The following is an 18,964-nucleotide window of genomic DNA, read 5'->3' as shown; positions in this document are numbered from 1 at the left end:
CAATATGCAGAGGATCAGCTCAAAAATGAATGGGCTGATTCCTGGGAAATGTGGCGCAACCTAAATCCTTTCTCACTTATGGCTAGCACCCATCTAAAATTCTGGATAATTTTGGGAAGCGGAATGCTTTTACTGTGTCTCTTTTTATGTCTTTGCAGAATCACCCTCCAAGCCATCCAAAAGCAAAAGAACGACCAGGAGCTCGTCATGATGGTCCCGAACACGAAGCTAAAAGAACCAAGAAAAACAAAAAGGGGGAACTGTGGGGGGATAAGCTTAGGAATCCCCCGGGCTTACACCAATGGGTGGACAAGGCTTAAACAAATACAAAGTCATAAAATGCTCAAACCTGAGTTTGGGTAAACCAGATTGGTACTCCAAGAATAGGGGGTGCAAAGGTACCCTGAAAATAGGGAGGTATAAAGGTACCAGAAATAAGGAGGTGCAAAGGCACTCCAAAATAGAGGGGGGGGGGTGCAGAGCCCCCAGAATAGAGAGGGAGAGGCAAAGGCCTAAAACAGGAATGGCACAATGGTGCCCAATACATAGGAATATGAAATAAACAAGATTAGATATTCAGGCTAGAAGCACCCCCAATTTAGTACTATAGCAGAAAAGCTGCTTTCACAGGAGAATAGGGCCAGGTTAGGTAAATTGGTGAATTGGACTATGGACTGCTGCACTGCAGGCAAAGGAGCCCAGAGTGGAAATGGTTAACAAAAGAAAACGTGCCTTGTCAACCCTGAGCTTATTTCCCCTGTCTCTTCCTCTAAGATAAACAGTGGTGCCACCTCATGTCCATCATAAACAACCTTCTTCCCTACTGCCTGGCACCCAGATTTTTTTTTGTATTAACCCAAACCCCTAACCCCAAATATCCTCAAGATCCCCTTTCCCTCATGTCCACAAGTTAATGTTCACAGATTCATTATTTCTTTGTGCACATCCATCGCCATGTTTGTAAGCCTTCTGATCCTAATAAAAACGGGGCAAGGACCTTTGTTTGGGCCTCTTGTCTTTTCCTGGACATTAGCCATTTCTTGCTTTAATCCTGCGTCTGCTCTTTTGCTGACCAAAAGAGAACTTTAGACTTAGAGTCTACGACAGATGCACTATTCAATAAGTGGTGCTGGGACAACTGCTTATTCATATGGGGAAAAAAATGAAACAGAATTTCTACCTCTTACTACATACATATTTGAATTATACAACTTTGGGAAGACAGTACAGGAGAGATTCTTTACGACCTTGGGACATATAGATTTCCTAGAACAAGACAAAAACTCCCACTAATCCGAAGGAAAAGAGAAAATTGATTACATTAAAACTAAGAATTTCTTACTTATCAAAAAACGACAGAGAGAGGGTGAGAAGACAAACCACAAACCCAGAGAAAGATACCTGCAACACATATGGTTAAAATGTGCAAAGAATTCCTGTTAATTGAAAAGAAAAAAACAGTCATCTTTTTTTAAAATGGCAAAGACATGAATGTAACTTTTACAGAGAAAGGATCATGATAGGATTCATATGAATAAATAACATATGAATAGGTGCTCACCCTCATTAGTAGTCACAGAAATACAAATTAAAACCACAATGAGAGATCATTTCGTACCTGCCAGGTTGGCAAAAAATAACAATATTATAATAGGATGTGCTGGTAAGGAGTTAGAACAAGAATTTTTATCTAAAGTTGGTGGGAGTACAGACTAATACAACCATTTTGAGAAACGGATTGATACTATCTAGTTAAGTTGGACATGAGCATATCTGAAGAATGTTAGAGCAGTATTATTTGTAGTAGAAAAAACTAGAACTCAATGCTCATCAACAATTCATTATTATTTTTAATGTTTATTTATTTATTTTATTATTTTTTTAATTTTTTTGTTAACGTTTATTTATTTTTGAGACAGGGAGAGACAGCATGAACGGGGAAGGGTCAGGGAGAGAGGGAGACACAGAATCTGAAACAGGCTCCAGGCTCTGAGCTGTCAGCACAGAGCCCGACGCGGGGCTGGAACTCACAGACCGCGAGATCATGACCTGAGCTGAAGTCGGACGCTTAATCGACTGAGCCACCCAGGCGCCCCTGTTTATTTATTTTTGAGAGAAAGACAGAATGTGAGTGAAGGAGGGGCAGAGAGAGGAAGACAGAATCCAAAGCAGGCTCTAGGCTCTGAGCTGTCAGCACAGAGCCCTGTGCGGGGCTTGAACTCACCAACCGCTAGATCATGACCTGAGTCGAAGTCAGATCCTCAACCGATTGAGCCACCCACGTGCCACACCCATCAACAATGATGAATTAGTAAATTGTGGTGTATTCATACAATGGATGATACAGAAAATAAATGGACCATAGTTACAGCATCTATGCGAAGGACTCAAACACAATGTTGAGAGAAAAGCAAGTTGCAGAAGAATATATACAGCATGATTTCACTTACACAAAGGCAAAAACAGTCAAAACTAAACAATGTGCTGTATAGGGATAATCACATAGGTAGTAAAACCCGTTACGAAAAGCAAAGGAATGATTAAGACAAAATTCATGGTAGTAATAACTCCAGGGGTGGGGAGCAGGGGCCTGTGATTGAGAAGGGAAACAGGTGGCTTTCAGGGCAAGGCAGTGTTTTATGGACACATGGACCAACTTGATAGAAGTGGTCACAACAGCCTTAAGTGTGGGTGAGATGGCACAGGCAGAAGGAACAGAGTAAGAGGAAAAAGGAACATCAGCCCTTGAGAGCACTAGAGAAGAAGGAAGTTGCTAAGGTCAGAGAAGGAACTAAGTGAACAAGAATAACTACTGGGAGGAGAGACAGGAAAGTGGAAACCGAGGGCATGTTGTGTGTCGCTGGGAGGTGGGAATGCAGGCTGAGGCGCATCTGTTGGATTCAGCCAGGATCCCTGATGCCCTTAGCTGCAGAAATTTCAGCAGAGGCCTGGGGGTAGAGGCCACACACCTGAGAAATGAGTGGGAGGTGTGGAAGTGCAGATCCAGAAAGGGGCAACTCTGAAAAAGTTTGAGAAGGGGAGAAAGAAAATGGATGGCAGCTGGGGAATGGGGGGGGGGGGGAGGGGGGGCGGCGTTCCTTGAAAGATGTTAAAGGGTTTTCAGGTGGCCAGTTAAAATCACAAGTAGATACATTTTCACACCCATCAGGTCAACACAAATTTGTTAGGCTGACAAGTGACGACAGAGATGTGGAAAAACAGGCCCTCTCAGATACTGCCAGTGGGAGGGTAAATGGTGAAACTACCTTGGAAAGCAATTTGGCAATATCTAGGAAAGTTACCAATGTGTCAGCCCATAAACTCCAGCTCTAGGTACATTTCTGCGCCAGAGACACCCACACATGTGCACTAAGAGACAAGTACAGAAACGTCCATTGCTCCATGTATGTATGCAATAGCAATAGACTGTATATAACTTGAGCAAATAGAACAGATAAATTAATCATGTCATGTATACAACGAAATAATATCCGGCAGCAAAAGCAAAAATAAATACATTTAAGCTATATACGTGACTTGTACAAACATAGTATTGACAGAAAAAAGCAAGTTACAGAAGGCTAAGCACAGTATGGTACCATTTATATGAAAGTCAAATACAGAAAATTCTATGAAACGTTTGATTTACACATATGTAGTTAAAGTACTAAAATGCATACAAATTTACCTAAACTAAGGATAGTGGTTACCTGGAGGGGAGCAGGGTGGAAGATCTGGGGTGTGCTAGGTACTTGACATATTGCAACTTTACGTATAATCCATGTGGTATCATTTGGCCCATTTTACTAAAGAGAAAATTGCGGCTCAGGTAAGTGAACTGGTTAGAACGGCAGTTCCATTCAGTTTTGACTTCGGATTTCCAAGCTGAACGAATGAAAGAAAGAACGGCCTCAGGTTTGCTCTCAGGCCTCTCCCTGAGCTCCCTTCCAAACCCAGCGTGGACAAAAAACGGTTTTTCTCCCTAGCAGGGATCGAAGTCTGTTCCGGTCCCGGCCCCGCCCCCTTGCGTTGGGCCCCGCCCCGGACCGCTCAGCTCTAGCGGGATCCTGAATATGCAAACTAGAGGAAGATATTTAAAGGCGCCGGCGCCACACACAGATCCCTGCTCAGCGCCGCCCTTCCTGTGCGAGTCTGTAGCCCCAGGCCTGGCCCCTTTCGCCCGTGTTCACCATTCTGTGCGGAAGCACTGTCAGCATGTCAGACAAACTGCCCTACAAAGTCGGTGAGTTTCCAGGAGTACAGCCGGCCGGATCGACTCCGCGCCCGCTGGGGGCCTGTTGGGGAGGCGGCCGCGGGGCCGACGCGGGGCTCTCAGGACCCCTTGAATCGCTGGCTCGGCGCGATCGTGGCCGCGCGAGGCCACCTGGGGGCTGGAGTTCTCACGTCCCAGCGAGGCGGTAGTCAGAGGCGACCACGGACTACAAGTCCCGGCGTGCCGCGCGAGGCTCGGTGCAGCAGCGCGGGCTGCGGAGCCGCCAACTGGCTGCGTGTTGCGCTCGGAAGAGCCTGGGACTGGCGGGGACCGCGCACCTGGCCACGGCCTGGGACCTTTGGCACCTGCTGGGACCTACTCCAGGAGGCCACGATCCTGCCAGCTGGGTGGACCCGGACAAGTGCCCACCCCTCTCTGGGCCTCCTGTAGGGAAGGCGAGGGCAGTGGAGTCCCTCAGGCGTGGGAGGAGAGGCCTGGAGAGCGAGCCTGAGGTCGGCACTAGTCCCCTCACAGGAGACTTTGGGTTCGTTACTCAACCTTTAGGGTCACTCTCCTGGCCGACAGTGACAGCCGTGCAGAGAATCTCTAAGAAAACTTGGAGTGCTTAGAAAAATCCTTCCAATTTATCAGTTAAACTGATAGTTAATGTTCACCGGGCAGTTTACTGTGGGATGGACACCACCTTCTGTCTTTATTGTAGATTAATTCATTTTGTTCTCACGACTTTTTTGGAGAAGGGACAATTTCTCATTTTACGATGAGTGTACTGAGACACAGGAATAAAGGTACCTTGCTCAGGATCTTACAGCTGTGAGTTGGTCTAGCAGGATATGAATGTAGGCCTTGTTTGCCTCTAAGCACACCTTTTCACCACTGTATATAAGTGAACACACCTGGAACAAACCTAATGAACTCTCAGCACAAACTTGTTAAGGCTGCTAGCAGTTTTTAAAGTAAATTCAAGACACCATTAGACCTGGAGAAAGGCAGCAGTATTTATGGAGCACTTGCAGTGTATCTGCTGATTTGTGTGTTTACAAGATAACCTTTGGAGGTGGACTTTATCCCATTATACAGAGAAAGAAACTGAGGCACTAGTAGGATGGACTTGCAAAGATTCTGTAGAAATAGTAGCTTATCAAGTGGCCAGAATAGACCATTGTTCCCATGAAACTGAAGTACAGAAAGGTTAAGTCAAGGGCACATCAGTGCCTGAGCTAGAATGTGGGCTCCTCATACTGTGGAGAGATCAGCCGGTCAGGGTTGAGGGCATTGGGTTATGTGGGAGGAGGTAAGGCTGCATTTGGAAGTAGGGGAGTTGGGTGGATAGAATTGGAGGAAGGAAGCCGCCATCAGGAAAGGCATTTTATGCCAGACCTTGCCCGTATCACATCTTTTTTTTTTTTTTTTCCTTTTTTAAGTTTATTTACTTTGAGAGAGAGAACATGAGCAGGGGGGTGCAGAGAGGGGGAGAAAGAATCCTAAGCAGGCTCCACACTGCCAGCACAGAGCTCCATGCAGGGCTTGAACTCATGAACCGTGATATCATGACCCAAGCTGAAATCAAGAGTCAGATGCTTAACCTACTGATCTACCCACGTGCTCCCCACATCACATCTTTAATCCTCAGGGCTCATAGCAAGGTTAGAGATTATTATTTCCATTTTACAGATGAAGAAACAGGCTCAGAAGGGGTATTGGCTCTTCCTCTTGGTTTGCTCTAGATAGGTGCTCCTGCAACTTCTATAATTCCTTAGCAACCTGGGCACCAAAAAAACCCAGAACTTGGAACACTAGACCCTCCTCCGTGCCCTTGGAGTTGAAGGATCTATGGAAAACTCAGGGGCTAGCATGCCTGTCATGAGGGCAAGTGAAGGAGTTATTTTTAGCTGGAGGAACCTGTGGTGGCTGAGGGGATGGAGCTTAGCAGGATAGGACAAAGCCTATTGTCTGCTATTGCTGGGCCCCTCCCATGATCCTTGATCCTTGAGAAGGGCCTCTGTCTGTAGCTCTGACACCTCTGCCTGGCCACCATCCCCACCTCTGCCATTGACTGGCTGTGGAACCTGGGGTAAACCCCTCTCTGGGCTCTTTCTTCATAGGTAAATGCAAATGCTGGGTTCCCATTTGTTTTGTTTCTTGCCACGCCCTGTCTTGTGCCAGCCCCTTTCATGGACCCCCCTCTCATTCCTTTTTAACAACCAGGAATGGTTAATAGATGTTTGCTTTTCTCTGTGCCAGGCCCCGCTGAGCACTGGAGATACAAAGGTGACTAGAGGATAAGTATAGGACAGACATGGATCTGGATAATGTCATGGTATTTTCTCTGTTTTGTGAGATCTTCACATTTATCTGTCTGCATGGCCACCTCCCCAGTTCTAGTCTTCCTCCTCCCTCTCTGGTCTCTTGCTCCATAGACACATGCAGCAACCAAAGGGGTCTTTTCAAAAGACAGATCTGGTCATGATACTCCCCTTAAAACTTTGGAGCTTCCCACCTCACTGGGACTAAAATCCTGACTCATCCTCTTACTCCCTCTACCAGTAGAGTCACCCTGGTGCACTCTCTGTTCCTCCAGCAAGAATATATACACCAAGTTCTTTGTTGTTTCTAGGTTTTTGTTGAATATCTACTCTGTGCCAGATACTATATCAAGTGCTTGGGGAGGAGCCTTCCAGGCTAAGAGAATTGCTTGGATTAAAGCCCTTAAGTGGGAATGAATTTAGCTTCTCTGAAGGAAGGCCGTGTGGTTGAGCAGCTGGTGAGGAGAAAAAGGGTGGAGAGGTGGGGGAGAAGGGTGGGCAGTGAGTAGTTAGGATTTTATTCAAAGGTAAGGGCAAACCAGTGGAGATTTGTTTTTTACTTAAGCAGAAGATTGGAGGTGATATAACTTAAATTTTAAAACGCTTCTTCCTCTGGCTTCTGTGGGAAGAATAGCATGTGGGAGCAGGGAGACCAGTGAAGAGGCTGCTTCAGTGATCCAACGTGGCAAGATGTGTTGGGATGTTGCAGATGGGTTGGAAGGGGGCGAAAGGGGAAAAGAGGAATCAAGAAATCTTAAGGTTTTGTCTGGGGTGGCTGGTTGAATGGTGGTTTCATTTCCTAAAATGGGAAGGTTGGGGGAGTAAAAGTTTGGGAAGGAGGACCGGGAGTCCCAGGGGCTCAAACCCAACACATAATACATATAGCTGGTCATCCAAGTAGAGATGGCGAGTAGATAAGTTGGATTATAGGAGTCCTAAATTCAGGAGAGAAGTTTGGGCTGGAAGTTTGGGTAGGAGCCATTGCTGTAGGGAAGGTATTTAAAGCCTGTAATGTAATGAGCTCTTCTGGAAAGAGGGAGATGATGGAGCCCTGAGGGCTTGGAAACATTACAGTGAGTTATAGGAAAAGGAGCCTGGAAGGCAGGAAGAAAACCACAGAAGGATAGGCATAGAAGCCAAGAAAAGACAGGATTTCAGAAGGAGGGCAAAATTCATGGGAGCAGTGCTTCAGGGAGACACGTGAACATAGATAGTTGACCATTAGATGTAGGATTAGGCCAGTTTTGGGCGACCTTGGGAAGAACAGTTCACTGGAGTAGTGAGGTCTGCAAGGAGGTGAGAGTACATGGGATCAAGCCCCACCTAGCAGAGACCACTCTCTTGTACCAAAAGAATGCTTGGTGTGTAGCTACAGATGAGGACCAATGGATTCCATGGAGGAAACATGGCATAGCTCTGAATTCTTCTCAGTGAATTGTGAAGTGAGGTCATTAGTTGATAAGGAGAGGCATTAGAGGTTTGGACAGAATGGAAAAGAAGAGTAAATTTACTATGAAAATGTGTTAGGATTGCGGAGTGTCCCCTGAGACTTACGGTCTTCATATGGTGATTTTCCTCCTGCTGGACTCTCTGGCTTGGGTGCAGTGGAAGGTTGGGTTTAACCAGGGTGGGAGTTTTGCCAAGGAGTTCTCAGAGGAGACAGTGGAATCTGAACCTGTGGAAGAAGTTGAGAATAGGAAGGTGGTGTGGTGAGGGACTGTGGAAATTGGTAGGATTAATGCATTAGAGGTTCTGACCTGACTGACTGTACTCTTATTGGAGTTAGGGCTCCAGAGGGAGAGAGGATTGGAAAGATGGGACATGGCCAGAGTTGTTTGCTTGAAATCAAGGTTTTCAAAGGAGAGTAGCATTAGTAATGGCCTGCCAAGGTGGATGGGTGGGGGTGGGGCCAGAGGGTGATAGAGGAAGGGGGTTGTGTGTTGAGGCACTGTGGGAGTAAGTCCCTCCCATGGGGGAGGAATATTTCATCTCTGAATGCACAGTAGTTATACAGTAGGGGGCAGACTGTTTTAGTTTTATTATTTGTTATTAAATTCTCTACAGTCCTTTCCCACCACCCACCACCTCTTTGGGCGATTAGCAGGATCCAAATTTCCCTAATAATAAAAATCACCAGGAGTCCCAGCTCTCTTCCTAGACCTATTGAATCTTTTTTCCTCAGGGAGATGTTACAAGTATGCCTGATGACTGTATGGGGAAGTTTGCAACCACTGACCTACAGAATGGGTTGGTGTGGCTGGGAGAGAAAGAGGGTGAGATTATTAGAAGAGTATTGAGATGGTGAGAGAGCATTATAGTATCCTTCTTTCCTGTCTGAGAATTTGGACAAATTTGAAACATTTGGGGTGGCAGATAGAAGCCAAAACTTAACCCTCATAACTAATAGCATCAAAGCCAGAGGGTGTAGATTAGTGTTGAAGTCCGATGATCCTGCTAACAAAAGGCCAAATTCAGTAGTTACTCTCCAGGTACAGGCAAGGTGAGCTTAGGTAGGTATGCAAAAATTGCTTCCTGTAGGCTGGCTGGCTGGCTGCTGCTTGCTTGCAGAAGAAGGGAGAGCTGAACTGAGCATGCCCTTTGTTCCTCTCAAGTTTACCAATCAGACAAGGCACTCTGCTTCCCTTAGGGCAGAGAGGCCAAGAGTGTTAGTTACACAGGTGAGTTTCCTCCAAGTGGAAAGAAATCAGTCCTGGGGAAACAGCATTTTCATATGGTCAAGGAAAGGAAGTAAATGTGTTGAGCCCAAGGCGTTGGAGGAAGTCACTGAGAATGATGACTTGGAAGATGGAGCACGAGGAGCTACAGTCTTTAGGAAATGAGGAGGTTGGTAGGTGGCAGCAGAAAGGGTAGTGGGAGGTACGTATAGGTTGATAGCTAATTAAAAAAACCTTTTTTTAAAATCTTTATTTATTTTTGAGAGAGGGAGAGAGAGAGAGAGTGCGAGCCGGGGAGGAACAGAGAGAGAGGGAGACACAGAATCCAAAGCAGGCTCCAGGCTCGAGCTGTCAGCGCAGAGTCCGACTTGGGGCTGGAACTCATGAACCGTGAGATCATGACCTGAGCTTAAAGTCAGACGCTCAACCAACTGAGCCACCCAGGCACCCCGATAGCTAATTTTTAAGGGACACTTACCTGCGTTGTAATTTTCACATACCTGTGTGATTCTTTGATTAAATGTGTTCTCTCACAAGGCTGTGAGCTGCCTAATTTAGTGTTTTGTGTCCACAAGTGGATAAATGAGAGTGGTGGTGCTTTGTGGTTGGTGGGATGAGGCGGCTCATGGAAATCCCGTCCACCTTGGCCCTGCAGCCGACATCAGCCTGGCCGCCTGGGGACGCAAGGCCCTGGACATCGCGGAGAATGAAATGCCGGGTCTGATGCGTATGAGGGAGATGTACTCGGCCTCCAAGCCGCTGAAGGGCGCCCGCATCGCTGGCTGTCTACACATGACTGTGGAGACAGCTGTCCTCATTGAGACCCTCGTAGCTCTGGGTGCTGAGGTGAGTCCCTTGGCATTTCTGGTGTGGGGGCAGGGGAAGTCCAATGTGATGTCCCTTCCGGTTGGCAGAGGCTCCAAGCTTGTCACAGTGCCACCACCCTTTGTGGTGACTATTGTTATGCATATTTCCTCCCTGACTGGGAAGATAGTTTCTGAGTTCCCTCAATTCACATCTTCCTGATTGAGGAGCTCTGGTAGGAAAAACTCAACACCAAGGGCCTACCGAGTCATCTAAGGACTGGTTCTCATTGGCCCTCCCAGGGTCATGTGCCTGCCATGGACCAAACATGGTGCCGGAAGGATGGTGTGCTCTGATTGTTTCAGCCTGGGTTATAAGTACCAACAGCTGGCAGCTCTTCCAATCTGTCTGGGAGTTTTGGAGTAAGATGGTTTCCCAAGATGGGGCAGGGAAGAGCAGCCAAAACCAACTGAGTACACCAAGGCTCATTCCTTGGACCTCTTATTTCAACATTCACACCCAGTGATGTGATTTTGTGGCCTTAGATACTGTCTGTATGGTGCTGACTCCCAAATATATGTATTAGCCTGGACTTCTCCCTGAAACTCCAGACTTCTATATCCGGCAGCTGATGTGTCAGTCCTCTCCACTTAGAGATCTAGTAGACTTCTGAACCTCAACATGGCCACACATGATTTCCTAGTCCCCTCTTCTTCCTTCAGTCTTCCTCATGTAAGTAAATGGAAACACCAGCCTTCTAGAACCTGGGATCATCCCTGACTCCTCTTTCTCTCTCACCCCAACAACTAATCCTGCAGCAAATTCTGTCCTCTCAACCTTCAGAATGTACCCACCATCTCCTCTACTGCTACCATTGCATTTCTTGCTGAATTCTTACAGCAGCTTTTTCACTTGTCTCCTTGCTTCCCGGTGGAGCCATTTACCCTCCACATAGTACCACGTGATGTTTTAAAGCCTAAATCAGGTCTCGTCAATGCTCTGGCTCCCATCTACTCATCAGTTGTCCCTAGCCTATGGTTGAAGAGTCAGCTGGGACTAGATCCTGAGCCTCTCCCTTCTCTGTCCACGGCTTTGCTTTATCCCTGTCCCGTGATCCCAGTGCTTCTGAGCTGTCTGTGACCAGCAGCCCTGTCTCGTTGGCTGTTGTAGGTGCAATGGTCCAGCTGCAACATCTTCTCTACCCAGGACCATGCAGCGGCTGCCATTGCCAAGGCTGGCATTCCTGGTGAGTCTTGTTTGTTGCTAGGGGTTGTGAGAATGCATGAAGGGGCTCTGCTTCTCTCTGTTTGGTTCACTGACTCCTACTGTGGCAGGTTTTCCCATGGCAGGGGAGAGAAGTCATGGTCGTAGAATTCTAGTCTAGTGATTTAAGGAAAGAGTTGTTTTGTCCCACTATCATCTAAAATCCTATGGAATGCACTTACTGGCCCATCTCAAATCATGTAACCAGGAAGGGTGGGATCTTATGGTTGGGAACCACATGATGTTACAGAGAGGAAGTTCCTTAAAGGAAGGATGTAGGTCTATTTCCAAAAGAATCAGGGAGGGATACTGGGTAGAAAAAGAGCCTCAGAGGTCCATTGCCTAGGGTCTGATGGTCTAGGAACCTGAGGAAAGACTATCACAAGCTGCTAGAGAAACAGGCACACATCTGCCAGGGCTTGGGGAGGGGAGTGGTTAGCTCTGATGGTGATTAAATAGGACATTCACAATTCCTTCTAACCAGCCATAGGTAGAAGGAAATGGATGGAGGAGGACCGTTCCAGACCCTGGACTGTCATGTCTTCCCCTGCTCCTCAGCCTTATTTGGGCTCCCTGACCCTTCCCTGGGAAGAGCCTTGTTTTCAAGACCATTGTCTGCTTTAGTCTGGGGGAGTGGCATCTGGGCCTCCTTGGCCACTGTTGTTTGCTCACAGGAGATTCTTGAGAGCCCCATACCAGTGTCCCAGTCTGGGTTGGCAGTCAGGAGTCCTGGATTCCGATGCCTGTTCTGGAATGCCCATGCTGCGTGACCTAGGCACATCTTAGCTCCTCTCTGAGCTGTAAATGATGGGTGATAGTAATGCCTGCCTCAGAGTGTTTCTGTGAGGAAAAATTAGATGGTGTATAAGGCAGTCAGAATAATGTCTGGCACAGAGAAAGTGCTCTATGCATAGTAGCTGCTATTTGTCACTTTTTGGCCAGACTTAGCCTGGGACAACCTACCACAGAGACTGCTGGGCAGTGCAGAATGACTCTTGGATCTTGGCTCATGGGTCCACTTGAGTGTGGCTCAGTAACGCTGTAGCACCTTTATCCCGCAGTAGGCATTGTGGGTGGGAGCCCTGGTCACTAGGTTGAGGTCCCAGTTGCTGAGGCCCAGACAGAAAGTGGTAAGGAGGGAAATAATTATTTCCAGATACCTATATCTTGACCTCCATCTCACTTAATCAGTACCATTGGAGGTGAGGAAACTGAGGCTCACAGAGGTGAAGTGATTTGCTCAGTCACTCAGCTGGTGAGTGTAGAACCAAGATTTGCACTCAGATCTATCAGTTCTTTTCATTGCCTGAGTCCTCAGAAGGACTGGAGGTGGGAATTAGGTAGGTTATATTGGCCCTGCTCAGGTGGTTTCCTGGAGCAGGCACCAGTGGGGAAGGCCAGGCCCTGATGTGCTGTGCCACTCAAACTCCAGTGTACGCTTGGAAGGGTGAAACAGATGAGGAGTACCTGTGGTGCATTGAGCAGACACTGTACTTCAAGGACGGGCCCCTCAACATGATTCTGGATGATGGAGGTGACCTCACGAACCTCATTCACACCAAGTACCCACAGCTCCTGTCAGGTAAGTGCAGCAGGTGGGTGGGCAGGGTGTTGGTGGTTCTTGCCCATGCGAAAGCAGCAGGCCTGGCAGGACTCCTACTGCCTCGAGCAGCAGATTCTGTGGAAGATGGGAGGATGGCAGGCTCCTGCAGACATGCTGGGGCCTGGCCTCCTGATTTCTGATGGTGTGGGGCTAGGTGGTGGTGGGTGGGGCGGGGGGTGAGGGGAGGCCTGGCTAAGGTCTGGTTCAAGGGCAAGCATAGGCCAGGGTGGGGAACAACTGGGAAGGAGTCAGTTTTGCTAAAAGCAGTGTGGGGAGGAATGTAGAGGAGGTAGTGAGTGCAAAGGCCCTGAGGCAGGAAAGGATGGACTATTCAGGAAACAGAAAGGAAGTCAGCATGGCAGCTTCCTTCACTGGGTAGAGTTGCAGGATGTGGCTGGAACTTTAATCAGACTCAGCAGACCAAGAGAGAAGAGTTGGGCTTGATCCTGAGAGCAAAGAGAAGCGAGTGGATGGTATTTAAAAGATTTCTCTGAAAATATATACGTTAAAAATGACTGCTGGCCCCTGTGTAGAAAATGGGTCGTGGCTGGGAGACCATGCAAGAGATGATGGTGGTGGGGACTAGGGCAGTGGCGGCAGGAATGGAAAGCTTGGGATTGCTGGGAGATGGAATCCTTTGGCCTGATGATGGTGATGGCTCTTCTTGCCTGCTAGCCTGGAGGATTGGGTGACTATGGTATCAGTCATGGAAATGGGAACTCAGAAAGAGGAGCAGCTTTGCGGGGTAAAGATGAGGAATTTGGGTGAGTTGAGATGTGGGTTTTCTGAGGCTCTTGTGGCCTCATCCCAGAGGCACCTCGTTTATCCCTTGGGCAGTCCCTTCCTGGCCTTGGGCTCATTCCCTCCGTTCTTTTTCAGGCATCCGAGGCATTTCTGAAGAGACCACAACAGGGGTCCACAACCTATACAAGATGGTGGCTAACGGGAAGTTGAAGGTGCCTGCCATCAACGTCAATGACTCTGTCACCAAGGTGAGTCAGTGTCGTGTTCAGCTGTTGGTTCCCATTGCAGCTTAGTAGGCCTCTGAAGAAAGGTCCCTGGGAAGGCTGCAGGCTAGGGACTTAGCCTTCATTTGAGGGGGGTAAGGGAGTGATAACTGAGGGTAATAAGTCCATTAAAGAGGGAAAGAACTGTACAGTGAGTTTTAGGGCTGGGCACCAAGAGCTTGAAAGTGAAGCAGGTTCTAAGCAAGTCTCTCCTAGCAATTGATCCTTAGGAAGCCTTCTAGACTGGCATAGGCTAGGGAGAACGTCTCGGGCTAATCAGAGCAAGGGGCATATGAGTGCATTAGCTGGTGGGAAAAAGTGATCAGTCCAAGACCCACTAGGCCAGGATGCTGAGAGTAGGTCTGAGGCCCAGGGGCCTTGCCTGCCCCCATCACCCCTTTGCCCCTCTTCTTTCAGAGCAAGTTTGACAACCTGTATGGCTGCCGGGAGTCTCTTATAGATGGCATCAAGCGGGCCACAGATGTGATGATTGCAGGCAAGGTGGCAGTGGTAGCCGGCTATGGCGATGTGGGCAAAGGTTGTGCCCAGGCCCTGAGGGGTTTTGGGGCCCGCGTCATCATCACGGAGATCGACCCCATCAATGCACTGCAGGCTGCCATGGAGGGTATGACAGGGCGAGGGTTGGCTGTCAGCCACTGGGGCCAGAGGAGGGCCACCCTGGCCCTCCTCCAGGGCCACCCTGGATGACCTGTGGACACCGTCTCTGCACAGGCTATGAGGTGACCACTATGGATGAGGCCTGTCAGGAGGGCAACATATTTGTCACCACCACGGGCTGTACTGACATCATCCTTGGCCGGTAGGTGCCAGGTTGGGGGTCTCAGGGAGCAAAGGAGGCTTAGGGCTGCTCTTTGTCCCTGACGGTCTTCCATGGGTTGGCACTCCCCAACAGGCACTTTGAGCAGATGAAAGATGATGCCATTGTGTGTAACATCGGACACTTTGATGTAGAGATTGATGTCAAGTGGCTGAACGAAAATGCTGTGGAGAAGGTGAACATCAAGCCCCAGGTGAGAAGCCTTAGCAGGGTGGGCAGATGGGAGACTGTGGGGGACATGACTGTGGGCTAGTCACCAAGAAGGGTAGATGAGGAGGCTGTGGCAACCTGGGCAGTGGGATGGGGGAGGAAGAGAGCCTGGTTTCAGGGCCACTTAAATCAAAATCTTAGGGTGACACCAAGACATCCCCATTTTTTAAAGCACCCAAGATGATTCTGCTGGGCAGCCAATGTTGAGCACCACTCCATTCAATTTTTATTTAGCATGGTGGTTGAGAACATGGGATCTGTCCTCAAAATGTCCAGGCTCAAACTGTAGCAACTTAACCCTTTATTTATTTGTTTTTTTAAAGTTTATTTATTTTGAGAGAGCATGCACATGCACATGCACATGCACACAGATGCACTCACATGAGTGGGGGAGGGGGAGAGAGAATCCCAAGCAGGCTCTGTACTGTCAGCACTGAGCCTAGTGTAGGGGCTTGATCTCATGACCTGTGAGATCATGATCTGAGCTGCAATCAAGAGTCGGATTGATGCTAACCAACTGAGCCACCAAGGTGCCCCACAACTTAATCCTTTAGTTTCTTTTAACTTCTTCTTTAGTTTAACTTCAGTTTCTCTATCTGTGAAATGGGGATAATAATAGTACTTATAGGGTTGTTATTAGAATCAGATGTGATAAGTACACACACACACACACACACACACACACACACACACACACACACACACAGTTTGTGTATGTTCTTAGCCTGTGGGATTAATGATAATTATTAGCTAATACTTACCAAGTGCTTACTATCTGCCAAGCCATATGTCAAGTACTTTACTTGTTCAGCTCATTAAATTCTCACAGCAGACCCATGAGATCTCTAGCACAGAGTTGCTTAATAAATATTAGCTCTTATTAATTGTGAGTGCCACCCACTTGCTGGAGGTTGTTCTAGGACAGTCCAGGCCCTTCACAGACACTATTGGAGGCAGGAAGGCCTTTCTGAACCACAGAGTAGGATAAGGCAGTGGTGGACATTGGCAACAGTGCCCTACCAACCCTCACTGCTGCTTTGCCCACTTGCAGGTGGATCGCTACTGGCTGAAAAATGGGCGCCGTGTCATCCTGTTAGCTGAGGGCCGGCTGGTCAACCTGGGCTGTGCCATGGGCCACCCCAGCTTTGTGATGAGCAACTCATTCACCAACCAGGTGCTGGCACAGATAGAGTTGTGGACTCACCCTGACAAGTACCCTGTTGGGGTCCACTTCTTGCCCAAGAAGGTGGGTTTGCATCTCTACCCTCTTAGAGGTCCTCACAGTGTCCTCCACAGGGCAGAAATCATTCTCTACATTTAACAGAGGAGGAAACTGAGGCCCAAAGCAGGGTATGACTCCCAGTGAGTTGCTGTTGTCATCTGAAGGCTTGACTGGGTTGGAAGATCCACTTCATGTCCATGTTGGCAGGTCTCAATTCCTCACCACATGGGTCTATCTGCATAGGGTTGCTTAAGTGTCGTGATAAGATGGCAGCTGGTCTTCCGCCTAGAGTGAATGATCCACAGGAAAGCAAAGGAGGAAGCTGCAAGTGCCTTTTAGGACCTTGTCTCCAAGTCCCATGACATCATTTCTGCTTTATTCTGTTCATTAGCAGTAAGCCACTCAAAGGGTGAGGAATTGGGCTCTACCTCGTGATGGAAAGGGTATTATGAATTTATGGACAAAGAACTTAAGGATATATTTTAAAACAGTCACAACCATTTTAATCTAAAAAGGAAGTCTTGGCTATGTAACGGAGGAGTCTAAGATTCAGACACTGGATCCAGGGATTCGTCTTTCTCTTTGCCTTGGCTGTTTTCTTCTTTACATTCACTTCATCTGTCAAATAGACTTGCCTCTGGTGAGCTGAGACTGATATTCTCACTGTTTAAGATTCCCTCCCTTTTTAGGAATTGAACAGTCCTTGTCTCTACCTGTCATAGAATATATGTTCTGTCCATAGATATATTCCAGAGGAGCATTTGGTTAGTTGCTTGTGTTGGTGGAGGGTGAGGAAAGAGATGTAGTTGATGGTCCAACCAGGGATAGTTGGAGGGGAGTATGTAGCATGGTTCCCTCTTGAGTAAAGGGAGCCGGGCAGCCAAAAACAACACATCCGCTGAACTGGCTGTGAGGATAGAATGAGGTAGTATTTGTAACACATATGACAGATACTCCCACAGAATACTTCTTGTCTCTATTGGTAGCTGGATGCAGGTACGGGGTCGCACAGCATGGCACTGATTCTAGGTCTTCTGTGTTTTTCTTCAGCTGGATGAAGCAGTAGCTGAAGCCCACCTGGGTAAGCTGAATGTGAAGCTGACCAAGCTGACTGAGAAGCAGGCCAAGTACCTAGGCTTGTCCCGTGATGGCCCTTTCAAGCCTGATCATTACCGCTACTGAGAACCAGGCCTGTAGTTTGCCTTATAGTTGCTCACTATAAGGTGCTGGCCTTGCTGGGGTTCCACTTCTCTTCATCAAGAGCAAATGGCACCAACTTTGAAATAGGTTTGTTAATGTCCCCCATTGACTTCCTGGCACTGGTCACTCAGTCTTTAACCTCTGCTGCTGCATCTCTCATACTGCTTCAAGTGTGGCATCATGAATTGAGAAGCCCCTTCTGAAGCCCTGGTCATGATAGAGGTACACAGGAGATAACCATAGGGAGCCATGAGCAGAGGGGTTTTGGAACTGCTCAGTCAGTCCTTACTTAGGTTGGAAGTTGGCAGTGGTAGTCACAAAACCCATGCATTTTCCATCTAGGCCCTCCCCTGACCTATGGCCTTTATATTCATGTTCTAATTTACTGGTTCACTGGTTCCTCAGCCCATGACTGATGAGAATGAACTATATCAAAGGGCAGGGAGGAACTCTTGGGAGTTTGTCCCTGAGAGCCTGGCTTAGTGCTGGACATTCTATTGTTTAAGAGGTTTCTCAGAACAATGAGGTCAGTACTTTCAGTTCCTATTTTACAGAGGTTAGAATATAGTGTTATAGGAAAACCAAAAAAGGACACGAGATGTGACAGCCAGAAGTTGAAAGAGGCCAGAGAATCATAAAAGTAGGCAGAGATCTGCCACCTCTTTGTAACATGATGGCTCCTATCACAACGCTGGATCAAAAATATTAATTTGGTTTATAATGTTTAATTAATGTTTAAAATGTTAAAAGAGAGCAAGAAAGTGGGTAAATTAAAAATTTGGTGCCTAAAAGAATTTTGAGTCTTTATTATATAGGTAATCCACAGCCAACAATATATGGCATGAGTAAGGAGTAATAATAGTTCTGTGCTGATGAAGGCGAGGGGTTGTTCTGCAGTGTAGGGTGATAATGGCTGCAGACAAACTCTTGGGCTTGGAAGAATGAGTAAAGTGAAGAGAGAACTCTGTCTCTTCAGGTATGTCTCTTATAAAAAGCCTGTTTTTTTAACCTAAAGACTATCATTTAATAGGTGAATTTAGCCCACTTATATTTATTATAATCTCTATTCATACTTTTTCCTCTACCTTATATTTTTCTGTTCCAATTCATATTTCCTTTTCTCCCCATTTATACTTTGGGTTGATCCAGTTCTCCTCTCCTGTCTCCTGTGTGTGTGGGTGGGGGAGGGACTATTATTTATTGAGTACCTACTGGATGCTGGGTATTTTGTAGTTGATTTTCTTTATTCTCACAACAAGCTTAGTAATAATGTTATCCTAATCTTATAGATAAGCGTGGAGACTCATAGAGGTTAAGTGTCTTTCCTAAAATTTGTAAGAGGCCACTTAAAGGAAATTGAGCTCCTTCCTATTTGCCTAAGTGGTCATATATTGAACTCTGTGCTAGTCTTGGAAATCAAAGCAAAATAAGAACCCACCTGGAAAGGGTAACTGGAGACTATTTTCAGGTTCATCCACTGGATGGAGGGCCTGCTGTGGATACTGGGATGTTTGAGACCTGACCCTCGCCTTTTGGGATCTCGAGCTAGAGGGAGAATGCACACACAAGAGAGCTTTGCCATCTCCTGGCACTTCTCTTTCTCTG

General features: G+C 47.3%; 1 protein-coding gene and 1 long non-coding RNA gene across 3 annotated transcripts in view; one reads left to right on the top strand and one right to left on the bottom strand.

Moving 5' to 3' along the window:
• The window catches only part of LOC147582711 (uncharacterized), a 44,095-nt gene extending 40,130 nt beyond the window's left edge, over positions 1–3,965 (bottom strand). The window contains exon 1 of the long non-coding RNA XR_015248773.1: positions 3,711–3,965. This is a non-coding gene — a long non-coding RNA (uncharacterized LOC147582711). The remainder of the gene's footprint in view (positions 1–3,710) is intronic.
• Positions 3,966–4,083: 118 nt separating this feature from the next.
• Positions 4,084–18,153, top strand: AHCY (adenosylhomocysteinase). 2 transcript variants are annotated; one of them, XM_025931729.2, is made up of 10 exons: positions 4,084–4,243; positions 9,868–10,058; positions 11,187–11,262; positions 12,712–12,861; positions 13,762–13,874; positions 14,307–14,514; positions 14,622–14,709; positions 14,803–14,920; positions 15,989–16,183; positions 17,210–18,153. In XM_025931729.2, the coding sequence occupies exons 1-10, from the start codon at positions 4,216–4,218 to the stop codon at positions 17,339–17,341; spliced, it is 1,299 nt and encodes a 432-aa protein (XP_025787514.1). In that variant the 5' UTR covers positions 4,084–4,215; the 3' UTR covers positions 17,342–18,153. The 2 variants fall into 2 exon arrangements, with proteins under 2 accessions (XP_025787514.1, XP_086558146.1); XM_086702020.1 differs by lacking the exon at positions 4,084–4,243 and adding an exon at positions 4,576–4,725.
• Positions 18,154–18,964: the final 811 nt, after the last annotated feature.

This window comes from Puma concolor, chromosome A3 (genome assembly GCF_028749965.1).
Source record: "Puma concolor isolate L17-30 chromosome A3, mPumCon1.1.hap2, whole genome shotgun sequence".
Classification (NCBI taxonomy): domain Eukaryota; kingdom Metazoa; phylum Chordata; class Mammalia; order Carnivora; family Felidae; genus Puma; species Puma concolor.
The sequence above is the reverse complement of the archived record's forward strand: the minus strand, read 5'-3'. Positions and strand labels throughout refer to the sequence as shown.